At 40.1% G+C, this 13056-nt stretch overlaps 7 protein-coding genes and 2 non-coding genes across 9 annotated transcripts; 6 read left to right on the forward strand and 3 right to left on the reverse strand.

The window, feature by feature from the left end:
• Positions 1-430: 430 nt before the first annotated feature.
• SPOG_16271 lies at positions 431-525 on the forward strand. The gene has a single exon. It is a non-coding gene; the product is annotated as a tRNA-Ser (tRNA).
• A 527-nt stretch (positions 526-1052) lies between these two features.
• On the forward strand, positions 1053-2588 carry SPOG_02419 (uncharacterized protein; the record flags this gene model as incomplete). The annotated part of the gene is made up of 1 exon (XM_013168360.1): positions 1053-2588. One exon carries the CDS (start codon positions 1053-1055, stop codon positions 2586-2588), a length of 1536 nt encoding a protein of 511 aa, XP_013023814.1.
• Positions 2589-2818: 230 nt separating this feature from the next.
• On the reverse strand, positions 2819-2890 carry SPOG_16272. The gene has a single exon. It is a non-coding gene; the product is annotated as a tRNA-Gln (tRNA).
• Positions 2891-4031: 1141 nt separating this feature from the next.
• On the forward strand, positions 4032-5708 carry SPOG_02420 (cysteine transporter; the record flags this gene model as incomplete). Its single annotated transcript, XM_013168361.1, has 1 exon — positions 4032-5708. The coding sequence occupies one exon, from the start codon at positions 4032-4034 to the stop codon at positions 5706-5708; it is 1677 nt and encodes a 558-aa protein (XP_013023815.1).
• Positions 5709-5998: 290 nt separating this feature from the next.
• Positions 5999-8118, reverse strand: SPOG_02421 (sulfonate dioxygenase). Its single transcript, XM_013168362.1, has one exon. The coding sequence runs from the start codon at positions 7485-7487 to the stop codon at positions 6237-6239; it is 1251 nt and encodes a 416-aa protein (XP_013023816.1). The 5' UTR covers positions 7488-8118; the 3' UTR covers positions 5999-6236.
• SPOG_02422 (hydantoin racemase family protein) lies at positions 7854-9295 on the forward strand. The gene has a single exon (XM_013168363.1). It carries the CDS (start codon positions 8318-8320, stop codon positions 9026-9028), a length of 711 nt encoding a protein of 236 aa, XP_013023817.1. The 5' UTR covers positions 7854-8317; the 3' UTR covers positions 9029-9295.
• A 53-nt stretch (positions 9296-9348) lies between these two features.
• On the reverse strand, positions 9349-10206 carry SPOG_02423 (thioredoxin peroxidase Tpx1). Its single transcript, XM_013168364.1, has one exon. It carries the CDS (start codon positions 10101-10103, stop codon positions 9525-9527), a length of 579 nt encoding a protein of 192 aa, XP_013023818.1. The 5' UTR covers positions 10104-10206; the 3' UTR covers positions 9349-9524.
• A 264-nt stretch (positions 10207-10470) lies between these two features.
• On the forward strand, positions 10471-12052 carry SPOG_02424 (Sm domain-containing protein). Its single transcript, XM_013168365.1, has 2 exons — positions 10471-11109; positions 11156-12052. The coding sequence occupies exons 1-2, from the start codon at positions 10956-10958 to the stop codon at positions 11224-11226; spliced, it is 225 nt and encodes a 74-aa protein (XP_013023819.1). The 5' UTR covers positions 10471-10955; the 3' UTR covers positions 11227-12052.
• Positions 12053-12145: 93 nt separating this feature from the next.
• Positions 12146-12974, forward strand: SPOG_02425 (uncharacterized protein; the record flags this gene model as incomplete). The annotated part of the gene is made up of 1 exon (XM_013168366.1): positions 12146-12974. One exon carries the CDS (start codon positions 12146-12148, stop codon positions 12947-12949), a length of 804 nt encoding a protein of 267 aa, XP_013023820.1. The 3' UTR covers positions 12950-12974.
• Between the last annotated feature and the right edge of the window lie 82 nt (positions 12975-13056).

Below are 13056 nucleotides of genomic sequence, written 5' to 3' on the forward strand. Positions count from 1 at the left end.
TTCGTTTCTTTACTTACTAACTAACTAAACTTAATTTTTAACTTTAACCCTTAACCTTTTTAACTTTTTTAGTTTACTTATTACTTAATTTACTTTGTTTATTTATTTATTATATATAATATATATATATATATATATATATATATATATATATATATTCATATTTTATCTACGTTTCAGCGTCTGCATAACCTTTCGTATAGCTGTGGAATTTAAGAGCAGCTAAACATAGAACTTATCACAAAAACAAAACGAAACCCTATTGTAATACTATAAATATAACTTATCTCAATTGTAAAGAAGCACATTGTCAATGTTCAACGTTCCATAATGCAGGCGATGACTGTACAACACAATTATCACTTTATTGCAGATTCCATTCAAATAAATTTTCGTAATATTATACATTATAAGCTTAATAGCAGAAGAAGACAACGTGGCCGAGTGGTTTTAAGGCGTTCGCCTGCTATTAAGTAGCCCAGCGGATTCCCTCTGGGAGCGCAGGTTCGAATCCTGCCGTTGTCGTCAATTGATCTTTTTTCAAGAAGTTATTTTTGTTTTCATCCACAACTTTATTAAAAAAAAGAAAAAAAAGAATTCGTCTTTGTTCATTTTCAATGATTCCAGTTACAGTTGCATGGCAAAATAATTAAAAGTCTCATTCATAGCAAAAGAAATTCTAGTGCAAGTTGTATATTCAGCATTTGTTCGTTTTTTTTTTTTTGTTTAAGATGTGTTTACTCGTTTTGTTTATTATCTTTAGAAAGAAGATATCAGATTCACCGGTCAATTCGTGATACTTTGTACAATCGATGACTTTGTTTTTATTTGACAAATAAACAGAAAAATTATTGTTTTTATTTCATATATAAGTACTTGAGAATCGCTTGTTTTTTCTACCGTCCTTTTACTGATATTTATGGATGTTTATCATCTTTCCTTTACCGTCTACTGAAACGAACGAACGATTAAGGATTGCTCCATAATAACAATTGATTTACTTTCTTTACAGAATAACCGAAATTGAATCTTTCATTACTACTACTTTCTTTATGCAACCAGATTTAACTGTAGAAGTGGGTTCCCTACGACGCTCTTTGTGTGCAAGGCAAATCCAAATGCTTGCCTTTGGAGGAACCATTGGCACAGGATTATTTTTAGGAATTGGTTCATCTCTTGCTGAATCGGGCCCTGCGGCTCTCCTTTTGTCGTTTTGCATCATCGGCGTAAGCGTCTACTGTACCATGCTAGCATTAGGCGAAATGGCTGTCTATATGCCTGTAGCAGGATCGTTTTGTACCTATGTTGGCAAATATGTAGATGAATCTCTCAGCTTTGCCCTTACTTGGAATTACTGGTTGAACGATACAATTGCTTTAGCCAGCCATGTATTGGCTTCTAGATTGCTGGTTGACTTTTGGCTTCCTGATACAACACCGTCAATTGCTAATACCTCTTTTTCTGAGAATGTCGGAATTCGTTGTACAAGAGAAATTGTTCGCACTGCTACACCTATCATCTCACTCCTAGTCAACATTGGATTGAATATGCTTCCAGTGGACGGGTTTGGTGAAATTGAATACTGGCTTGCGGCTATCAAAGTCTTCACAGTCGCACTGTTTTGTGTTATCGGAGTTATTACGAATATGGGAGTTAACAAAGAAAACGAGTTTATTGGATTCCGCTACTGGAAAGACCCTGGTGCTTTTCACAACGGTGTTGGTGGATTTATAAGCAGTTTTGTAAACGCGGCATTTGCTTTTGCAGGTACAGAATCGATCGCTATTGCTGCTGGGGAAGCCCTGAATCCTGTCAAAAGCTTACCAAAGGCTATACGGTCTATGTCATATCGTGTTTTGACCTTGTACATTCTTGGTGTTATTGTCGTTGGTATCAACATTCCGTATAACACACCCGGTTTGAATGGAGATTCCATCAGAATGTCACCCTTTACACTCGTTTTCCAAAAGTTTGGGGTACCTGGAGCAGCTAGTTTAATGAATGCGGTTGTCTTATCGTCAGCTCTTTCCGCAGGCAACCATTCGCTGTTTGCAGGAACTCGCCTTTTGTACTCTTTGGCACAAGCTGGACATGCACCAAAGATATTTTCCAAATGCAATCGTCATGGCATTCCATGGCTTGCAGTCCTAGCTACAAGCATTCTTGCGATTTTTTCTTTGTTATCATCGCACGCCGGGAAGACATGGTCGTTTTTGCTCAACGTTATCGCTGTATCTAACCAATTATCTTGGACCTTTATTGGATTTACTAGCTTGCGATTCAGGAAAGCATTACGTGTGCAAGCAAAAACTCATCGACTTCTTTTTCCCAATTGGACTTATCCCATAGGACCACATCTGGTGATTGTTTTGAACGTAGTTTTCCTTATCTTACAAGGATGGAAGAGTTTTTTTCCTTTCCGATTTTCTCTCTTTCTAAGTTACTATGTAGAGATTCCCCTCGTGTTAGGATTGTATCTTGTTTGGAAGTTCTACCATCGCACTAAACTTTTGAGACCCACTGAAATGGACTTAGATACCCATTGGCATGATCCTGCTCTACCAGCTGAAGAATCCGTGCAAGCATAATTGTTGACGAACTCTTGTTATGATTGAATGAATATTAGCCAACAACTATATTTCCTAATTCTATGCAATCTTTTTATGACTTAAGATCTCTTAATATCACACATGACTTGCGAAAGTCCGGAATTCTTTGAATCAATTTATATGACAATTATAAACATATAAAGCAATATAATGAAGATACAAAAGAAAAAACTTGAATATATCAGAAAAAAATATATATAATATTATGCAGGTCGTACTGGGAGTCGAACCCAGATCTCGAGAATCAAAATCTCATGTGCTAGCCGCTACACCATACAACCGACTTGATAAATCCAAATAAAATAAATTACAAGACGTCTAAAGAAGCGAATGAACTATAGAAATTCGGAAAAATGTATCATGAAAGAAGGAATAAATGGTGCAATCCACAAAGATAAGTATTCGCCGAGTTGATATTTCTTTTTTATTCCCTGAATACGAAAAGAAACCGTCAGAGGTTGCAAGGTTCTTATGCTTTGCAAAAACAAAGAAGAAAACCCATAAAAGATATCAAGGTTTTTTTTTTCTTGATTGTTTTTATTCCTTCCTACTTTAATTTCTCTCTCTTTCTTTTTTCTTTCGCAATTTATTCTTTCATTCTTTTATTTTTGGCTGTTTCTAGTACTTTGTTTACACTATGAAATCTCCTATGACAAAGAAAAGGCGAATTCGTCAAACGTGGCTTTATCAATGGAAGAGGTAAAATGAGACACGCAAGGTTTGTGATGTAAACAGAAGCAAACAAAGCTGTTTACCAAAAATCAAAAGAAAAGAAAGAAAGAAAGGGAAAAAAAAAGGTTACTCAGAAGGAATGACAATAAAATTTCTCAAAAATGAACGGATGTCCACGAAGAATACTGGGAGTTGTGTTTTTTTCTTCTTTTTTTTTTCGTTTTTCTCTTTCTTCTGATTTTTGTTGTTTGCTTTTCGATAGAGTTATCTTTGTCGACTGACGATTTGTAATTGCGTGCTCCCCCGAAACTACTTTGGTGTTTATAGGAGGATATTTACGACATACCTTGTTACACCTGGCAAATATTCGGTGATTCTTAGACAGGATGTCGTTATCAACGGTGATAATAAGAAGCCTCTATCGATGGAAATCCTTTCTATATATGTAGGAGTCATTGCGCGGTCATTTGTCTAGGCTTCGATAAGGTCAATTCTTAAAGGTTGTAGGAATAGAAAAGGACAAGGCGAGTCCACTCACAAATAGTAAACAAATAAAAGCCGCTTTTGTCTAGGGGTATTTATCTCGCTTCGTGGAAGCACTATTCTTTAAAGTTGGGATCTGCTGTTATTTTGTTGCCCTTGTGTCATTATCGGATTGTAGAGGGAAATCTATTAGGAAGAGAAGTTTGCAGGAACCAATTGAACGAAAAAAAGGAAACTTAGTTTCTTAATTTGGCTTGGCGTACGAAAATGAGCGAAATCTTCAGAAATCCCCCCTCTATCCATCAAAATGATGTTGATGATTCTTTTGATGTTGAAAAGGACGCAAATGTTAGCATGGAAAAGGAAAAGAATATTGAGCAATTCACGGTTCTTTCCGATGTCTCCAAGGATTCGCATTCTAGCACCGAAAGAAGTATCTTGAATCCCCTTTTTGATGAAACTTTCAAGTATATGCAAGTAGCAAAGGACCTAGAGCCTTTAAGTCCTAAACAGGATAAAAAATTACGCTGGAAGCTTTACTTTAGCGTTCTTGCGATGGTTATGGTCTTAGACATGATGTTGTATATCGACAAAGCTACCCTCAGTTACTCTAGTATCCTTGGCCTATTTGAGGATACACATATCACAAAAGACCAATACAATAATCTAAACACACTCTTCTATGTTGGATATATAATTGGTCAAATTCCTGGCCATTTATTACTGCAACGATTTCCTGTGGGAAAATTTGTCGCTGGCTCTACAGCTCTTTGGACGATCATAATATTTCTACATTGCACGGCTTATAATTACAGCGGACTCATGGCGCTTCGTTTTTTCCTCGGTCTCGTAGAATCCACTTTGCTTCCTACGATGGAAGCAACTCTCGGCATGTTTTTCCCACACAATGAACTAACTTTTCTTCAACCTGTCTTTTACATTTCTTGCTATGGATGTAACATTCCTGCTGGCTTTATTGCGTACGGCGTGCAATACGCTACTAATACCGTCTCTCCTTGGAAGCTCTTTATGATCATCGTTGGAGGTCTCACATTCTTTATGACCCTTTGGCTCTTCTTTTACTATCCTGATAATCCTGCCAAGGCAAGATTTTTGACAAAAGCTGAACGGTTGTATACAGTAGACCGCGTACGCAGAAACAATAACAGCGGTATCGAATCCAAGAGGTTCAAAAAGCATCAAGTAATTGAGGCTTTAAAAGAACCGGTTACTTGGCTGTTTGCTCTTCATGTTTTAACAAATCAACTTTCTAATAATCTGGCTTATCAACAAAACTTGCTTTTTACTAGTTTGGGCGTGTCGAATTTGAATTCTACGTTGGTCAGTGTCGCCAATTCTGGATACAATTGTGTGAGCTCCATGCTCGCTACTTACCTGATGAGTCTAATCGTGAATCAAAGTGCATTTCACGGAGCCTTTTGGTACATTCCCAGCATCGCTGGAGGAATTGCATCCGTTGCCATGTCCTGGAACCATAAAATCGGAGAATTAGCTGCCATTATTATAGCATCCAATTTCGGAATTCCTTTTATTATTTCCCTTGGATGGATGTCGGCCACATGCGCTGGATACACCAAAAAGCTTACTAGAGGCGTTTTGTTTATGATTGGATATGCAGTAGCCAACATCATTGGCCCTCAAATGTGGCAGAGCCACGATGCTCCTAGATATTATCCCGCCTGGATTGCACAGATTGTTGTTGCTTGGTCGGTTTCTCCCATGATTCTTCTAATCATTCGCTGGATCCTTGTCCGTAAAAATAATGAACGCCGTCGTTTACGTGAACAAAACAGCGAAGAAAAGCTTTCCAAGACTTGGGTAGAGTTTGTAGACTCCTCTGGAAACCCTACTTCAGGATTTATCGATAATTCCATGTTGGACCTGACTGACCAAGAAAACTTGATGTTTGTTTATCCATTGTAATGACCCTTTTTTGCCATTTCCTTTCTTTTTGTTTTGTATCTTTTCATATTTTATGTTTTTTATCAATTGCTTTCTTGCTGGATTTTCGTTTGTTTGGATGTCTATTAAAGTTGAATGCGTAATGGATTTCACTAATATAGAGAATAATTATTGTTATTTATAATTCTTTAATTCTTACTCTTGTAATTGAAAAGTAATGGTAGTAACGTTAACTTTCATACACACAAAAAAAAGTTAAAGGGAAACTGTTTACGACGAAAATGTGATTGTTACAGACTAAGAAATAAAGCGTACAAGGTAAACCAGTTAATTCATTAAGAAAAATTTGTTATACATTAGATAAAAAAACTCATGACTGCGTAAACATGAAAAGTGGTGAATGAAAAGAAAGAAAACCATATGAAGCGATGTTGCTGGTAGAAAACGAAAAGACGTATCGTATCATAAGCAATGAATGAAAATGCAGCAAGGTCGACCAGCCTTCTCGGAACTTGAGTTAAGCAATATTGGATAAGAGGTTGAACATAACTATATGGAAGCAATTTCTTCAGCGGTAGGACCGACAGGAGGATGAGAAGCAGCTAAGTTGCATTGATGGAGGATGCGTGTTTGGCTGTCATCATAGGCACCTGTAATGCAATGAATGAGGCCGCGATTATGGAAGATTACGAAATCGCCCTCCTTCCAGTCGTGACAGTAAACACGTTCGGGGTTGATCCCAGGGCGTTGATAATCGTAGATAATTTCGCGGACCTTTGCGAGATCATCAATGATCGTAGTGGAGCCGTCTGGATTGTCGATGTAAATCTTTTCGGCACAGCAGCCATGAGTTTGAAGAGCAAGCTTACCGGTGACGGGGTTCTTCCAAAGAAGAGGGAAGGTCTTGATCTTGTCCTCTTGCCAATCCGGAAGTTTGTCCTTGGGGAGTTCTAAGCCCTCTGAGTACATGCTCAAGCCATTGGGCAAGGCACGAGCCCTATGAATAACTACATATGCGTGCGGAAAGTATTGAACGCGAGTGCGAGCGGCGATCTTCTTTTGTTCATCGGTAAGCAAATCAAACATTTTGTAGCCAGAGGCAAAGACAGTCGAACCGAGAGGGACGGGCATTTGATGGCCTGATTTGTCATCGTACCGTAGAGTTTGGGTGCCCTGAGGGATCGAGATGGCGGAAAGAGTGGTGACGACGGGAGGATTATAGTCGTAAAGAGCAGCATCGATATGCCAGCGATAAAAGCGGGTAATTTGCTTTTCCTTCTCTTCTTCAGCAGAGATGGGATCTCGATGGAAGGTGCGATGATGGGGATGCTTCAGACGAGCCTCGGGCAAGCCATAATGATTTTGAATTAAGCCGTGACCGATCAATTGGACCTGAGGAACAGCGGGAATGGTGTGCAGATCTGGATGGAGAATGCTATTCTTTTGCTTGTTGGAGCTATTTCCATGGCCATAAGTGGAACTCTCGGGATCAAACCTATGGGTGATGTCGTACTGAGTTTCAGGTGGCAGATCGTGTTGGTTGGGAAAGCAGACGACCTGGTGTTCAAAGAGAGCCTTGCGAATCTCTTGAAACTGTTCATCGGTCACCTTGCGGACGTCAATGCCTTCAATGACGGCACCGAAAGAGACATCGGTGCTGTGAGAGGGCAAAGGAGCAGGAGAAATGCGCAAGCCATTGGCCGTCGTATAAGGCTCGAAAGCATTGGAAGACGTCGCTTGGACAGGCAATGTCATAGGGAGGACGTTGGTAGTGGTAGTATTTGTGCTAATCTTGGTCATGCTGATATAAACAAACAAAATAAGGTCGGCGTCCAGCACAAAAGAAGAGTCCAAGTGGAAAGCAACAGTGGCAGTAGTAGCAGTAGCAGTAAAGTTGCAATGGGTCAAGGCGAACAATCAGTCCGTCAACAAACAAACAAACAACTTATCTAAAGGAGTATATGGATTTATTCAAGTTGAGAGGAGGGTATCAGGAAGAATTCATCTCCTTTATAAATGTCCATCCAAGGCCTCTACGGCTACGTTGTTTGTAGCTTTATCATGGACCCTGACCCTCCTCCTTTCTTTTGCCATTGATAAGGAAAGATGACATCGTGTGGACGAAAGGCTGTTCTTCCTTGGAGGTCCGTATTTCCACTTTTCGAGAAACCGGACTCAACGAGAGATTGTTTTGGTGGAGTGTTTCCTCTCGATTTTTTTCTTCTTTTATTTATTTTCTTTTTTTTTTGTTGTTACCATTACTTTGAGACGTGGTTTTCCTAAGAGAAGCTCCAAATCGTTCCTTTCGCTTTACTTTTGATCTTTGTGTTTCTTTTCCTTTGGATTCTGTAAGGTGGTTTGTCTCGGTCTCTGATTATTGTGCTTCTCAAGCTATCGGTTGCGGTTACTTGTCGTGGTAGGGCCGAGCCGTATCAATAGGTTCTCCCAGAAATCGGTTGTACTCGTTTATCTGTTGTTGGATATTTTTTTCGCTAAACAAAGGAAAAGTCTCTTGGTCAGTTGCTCACTTTTCCAAGGCGCGCTTCCCATTGTTTCGCTGTTTTCGCTTCGCCGATTCTCTCTCACTCTTCTTGCTCTTCTCTCTCTTTTCTTGCTGATTTCGTCCAATAATGCCCACCATTCTGATCATCAATCCCAACTCTTCCCGCTTCATTACCGATTCCCTTCAGGAGAAATTGCCAAAACTGGTTGCCCCCGATGTCCAATTGCGCTTCTTTACCTGCCCAGCTCCAGGAGCTGCTGTCATTGACTCCATCACAGAAGCCACCCTTACTGCCGCCCTCGTCTTTCAGTCCCTTATACCCCAGGTCTTAGAGGGGATCGATGCCGTTGTCGTGGCTTGCTACTCACCTACGCCTCTCGTCGACATGATCCGCGAGTCGTACCAGCTGCCTTGCATGGGCATCGTCCAAGCCTCGGTCTTGGCTGCTCTCACCGTTGGCCAAAAGGTTGGCATCCTTACTAGTACTTACCGATCTGAATGTTTACTCTACGAACTCTTACAATCCTTTGGAATTCAACGTTCTCGCATTGCTGCTATTGCCTCCACAGGACGCACCGTCCTGCAACTTTCCAACATGGATCCTAAAGAACGCAAGACGCTCTTGGTTCAGCGTGCGCAAGAACTCGTTCGTATTCACGGAGCCGATTCCATTTGCTTAGGTGGAGCCGCTTTGGCTGCGATTCGTGATTCCATTCAAGAAGCCGTAGGTCCAGAAATCCCCATCATAGATGGTGTCCACGCTGCCATTGAACAGCTGTCGGGTCTTGTACGCCAAAAGCTAACTACTTCCAAATCCGGCATTTATCAATATCCTTAGACATGTGCTACTACCTATGACTAACATACCAGTGCTCTTTCAAGAACTCGGTTTTCCTTTCTACACCATTAATTCACCTAGACTAGACAAAACGGTACTGATGCACCTGAACATGTACTATCCTGAAATGAGCGAGTTCTTGATTGTTTCATTGATGTATTTCCATCTCCATACTGTGACAAGACAAATAATGAATAATAGACTTTCTTTCCTTTCAAAGAACCCAATAATGAATTGCATTTTTAGATTCACTTGAACCATAATGACACAGACAAAATCTTCCATAGCAGCACCACTTTCTACTGTTTTACCATTAAATTCCTCAATGCTACAAACTACTGCCATCCACCGAACTAACTAGCTTCCTACTGTTTCTGTTTCCCAACAAAGTTTTCAATAAAACAAAACTTGATTCAATCTAACATAAAGCTGGCAAAATGAAAAGCTTTGAGAAGGACATATGTGTCCTTCTGTCCATTTAAGCTAAATTTCTCATTTATTGCTTGCCAAAGTACTTAGAGGGCTCCTTGGTGTCAATGGAGTCGGCACCCTTTTGCCAGTTAGCGGGGCAAACTTCACCGTGCTCTTCGACGAATTGGAAAGCATCCAAAAGACGGAGAGACTCATCAACGGAACGACCAACAGGGAGGTCGTTGATGGTGATTTGACGCAAAACACCGTTAGGGTCAATCAAGAAGAGACCACGGAAAGCGACGCCAGCATCTTCAATCAAGACACCATAGTCACGAGAGATCTTGTGGCTAGCATCAGACAAAAGGGGAATCTTGATACCACCCAAACCACCTTCCTTACGAGGAGTGTTGATGAAGGCAAGGTGAGAGTATTCAGAGTCAGTGGAGGTCAAAATAACTTCAGCACCACGCTCAGCAAACTTGGCAGCAGCCTCAGAGAAAGCGACAATCTCAGTAGGGCAGACGAAGGTGAAGTCGAGAGGGTAAAAGCCCAAGAAGACCCACTTACCCTTGTATTGGGACAAGGAAATTTCTTCGAAAGCACCGTTAACGACGGCAGTACCCTTGAAGTCAGGAGCAGGTTGTCCAATGTTCAATACCATGATTCTTGTAATTTCGTTAGTTTCGTTTGTTCGATGGTGAAAATGGAAGGAGGAGAGTGTCCATTATATAGTCTGGGGATAACCCGGCTGATTTCAAATCTTGCGAATTAGACGAGGTCGTAGATCCTTCGATGGCGTTCTAGATTGCTGATGCGGCCCCCGATAGCCTAATCAGGTTAGCTAAGGTTTAGTCATGACAAGGTTATGTTAAACAAAGCCTTAAAATAACGCAACCGAAGATTGTCGATCCTTCTGGTCTGGACATGCTCTACTTATTCATATTGTGCTATAAATCGTTAAATTGGATAAAGACACGCGTTGGAGAATGGTAAAGGATTCCAGACAAAGGTTTCTTAGTAAGGGCTGTTCGCACTGGCCTGGTGGAAAAGAAGAAGATGATGAGACGGTGAAAGGAGCAGGAAAAAGGCAGTTGTTAAAAGGAGGAAAGCGCAAACAGATGCACTAAAGAAGATAGAGGCAGAGAGAGACAATGTGTGTGTCGGTGTATCAATGGCAGTGAAAAATCCAAATAAAGCGTTTTTTAATTAAGAAAATATACAGAAAGAATTAATTCCAGCATTCTTTTCCATACCAAAATACCAAAACAAAGGACCTACCTCTTTCACCAAACCATGATGTAGCTGATTTTCGCTTATAAGTAGGCTTATTATAAGCGCGACAGAAGAAAACAAAAAACCCCAAAATATCGTCAGCGAAAAAAAGAAAAAAAAGAAACAAAAAAATAAAAAAACTTTGGATAAATAAGGCTCCTAGAAGATCTTAGAAATAGAAGAACAAGTTCAGTGTTCTTTTCCATCTCATCACCCTTTGACTTACCTTGCAAGAACCAGAATGTCGATGGAATCTGGAGAAGAGCAACTTGGGCGTTGGCTCAATCGGCAAGTTCGCGTAGAAGTTTCCGATCAACGAAAGTTTTATGGAAGATTTTTGTGTACCGATCATGAGGGAACAGCAATCTTATCCGACACCACAGAAGATTCCAACGGTAATGCGATACTCCGTAGGGGCCTGATTTTAACAGTTTTTTGTAGGTTTAACTCGAGCTTTGGGTTTGGTCGTGATCCCTGGTAAGCATATCAAATCCTTTTCTATTCGACTTTAGTTTTGTCTGCAACTATTGATATCCAACGGCTCTCAGTTGGGCAGAATTAAAATTTATCGAAAAACAAGGAAAATGTCCTCTAATTCCCTAAAGGTTTGAGCCAAGCTTCTTTTCCCAAGCTCAGTCGGTTCCCTATGAACTTTTGGTAGACTCTCAGAAGGACTTCGATGCAATACTTGTATGCAATGATTATATAAAGAAAAGAATCTTTCTCCTTTTTCCCAGAATATTCCAATGCATTCCCATATTCCCTACTAACCCTGCCTTTTTCAAAAGAAAAAAGGGTGTTTCTTGCCTCTACCTAGCTACATTGCCTGGACCCCAATTTTATTATCCAAAAAGAGACTGCTCGTCTTTTTAGATATACACCATGAATGAATAGCTCCTAATTGAACCAGCACCGTCTATAATCAAGCATCAAGTCTTCAGGATTCCAGGTCTGCGCACTCTTACTTCTTGTGACGGAATATTTGGTGATCAAAAGTGTTTATGCTTCTTTCTAATAATTCTAATTCTCTCTCTCTTTCTTTCCATAATTTACTTATTTCTTCCAACATTCCTATTTAACGATGTTCATTTTTATTCTCGTTAAATCATACATCGCCTGAATATGCGTAGACGAGTTTATTTCATGCCAAAGAAACGCAGCCTACCTATAACGATTTCTTTCTAGTTTTTTTTTCATTTCTATTTTTTAACTTTTACTTTTTCAACATGTTTTTGTTTTGACGTCACAAATGAGAGACACTCCTCCCCCTATATGCGTTGGTCTCCAGCATACTTCTTCCATCCACTTTCTTAAGTGCGCGTGTTTACAAGATCGATAAAAATCTTCAAGTTCTTTAGTTATTTTGCTTCTTTTTGCATTAATTAGAGTGCTTAGTACATCCACTTATTTGCTAGGACTTTGCTTTTCGTCATGAGCAAGAATTACCAAAGTGTTCCTCAAGAGGAACCCATGGAGGGTGGCACAGGCCCTACTCAGGCTCCTCCAGCCTACACAGAAGTAAATGACTCGGCTACTCCAAATCCTACCCCGGATCAATTCAAGGATACAAGAACGGTGGCTGAATGTGGCCGAACGGTTCGAATGGCATTCTTGAGAAAGGTATATGCAATTCTGAGTGCTCAACTCTTTGTAACTGCATTATTTGGTGGTATCTTTTATCTTGAACCGACATTGTCCCTATGGGTAAAAAGTCACCCTTGGTTTTTACTCGTCAATTTCTTTGTGTCTTTGGGTGTCCTTTTCGGTCTTATTTTGAAGCCTTATACGTATCCTAGAAACTACATTCTGTTATTTCTATTTACGGCTTTAGAAGGCCTTACATTAGGCACTGCCATCTCCTTTTTCTCATCTCGCATCATTTTGGAAGCTGTATTTATTACTCTTGGAATCTTTATCGCCCTTACGGCTTTCACCTTTCAATCCAAGTATGACTTTAGTCGTCTAGGAGGCTTTCTATACATCTCGTTATGGATGCTCGTCTTGACCCCCCTGCTTTTTATCTTCATGCCTTCCATGCCATTAGCTGAATTGGCTTTTGCTGGTTTCGGCACGCTTGTATTCTGCGGCTACATCTTATATGATACTTACAATATCCTTCATCGATATTCTGCTGAAGAATTTATTATGTCCAGCTTGATGTTATACCTTGACTTTATCAACTTGTTTGTTCGTGTTTTGCAGATCGTTGGCATGCTCCAAGATGATGATCACTAAAAAAAAAAAAAAAAAAACACTACTATTTAACCGACCGTTTCTTTTGTACCCTATCAATCCATCATATTTCATCAGTTTCGTTTGATTGAAGCTCCATGGAGCCTACC

Source organism: Schizosaccharomyces cryophilus (genome assembly GCF_000004155.1).
Source record: "Schizosaccharomyces cryophilus OY26 unplaced genomic scaffold supercont4.4, whole genome shotgun sequence".
Lineage (NCBI taxonomy): Eukaryota > Fungi > Ascomycota > Schizosaccharomycetes > Schizosaccharomycetales > Schizosaccharomycetaceae > Schizosaccharomyces > Schizosaccharomyces cryophilus.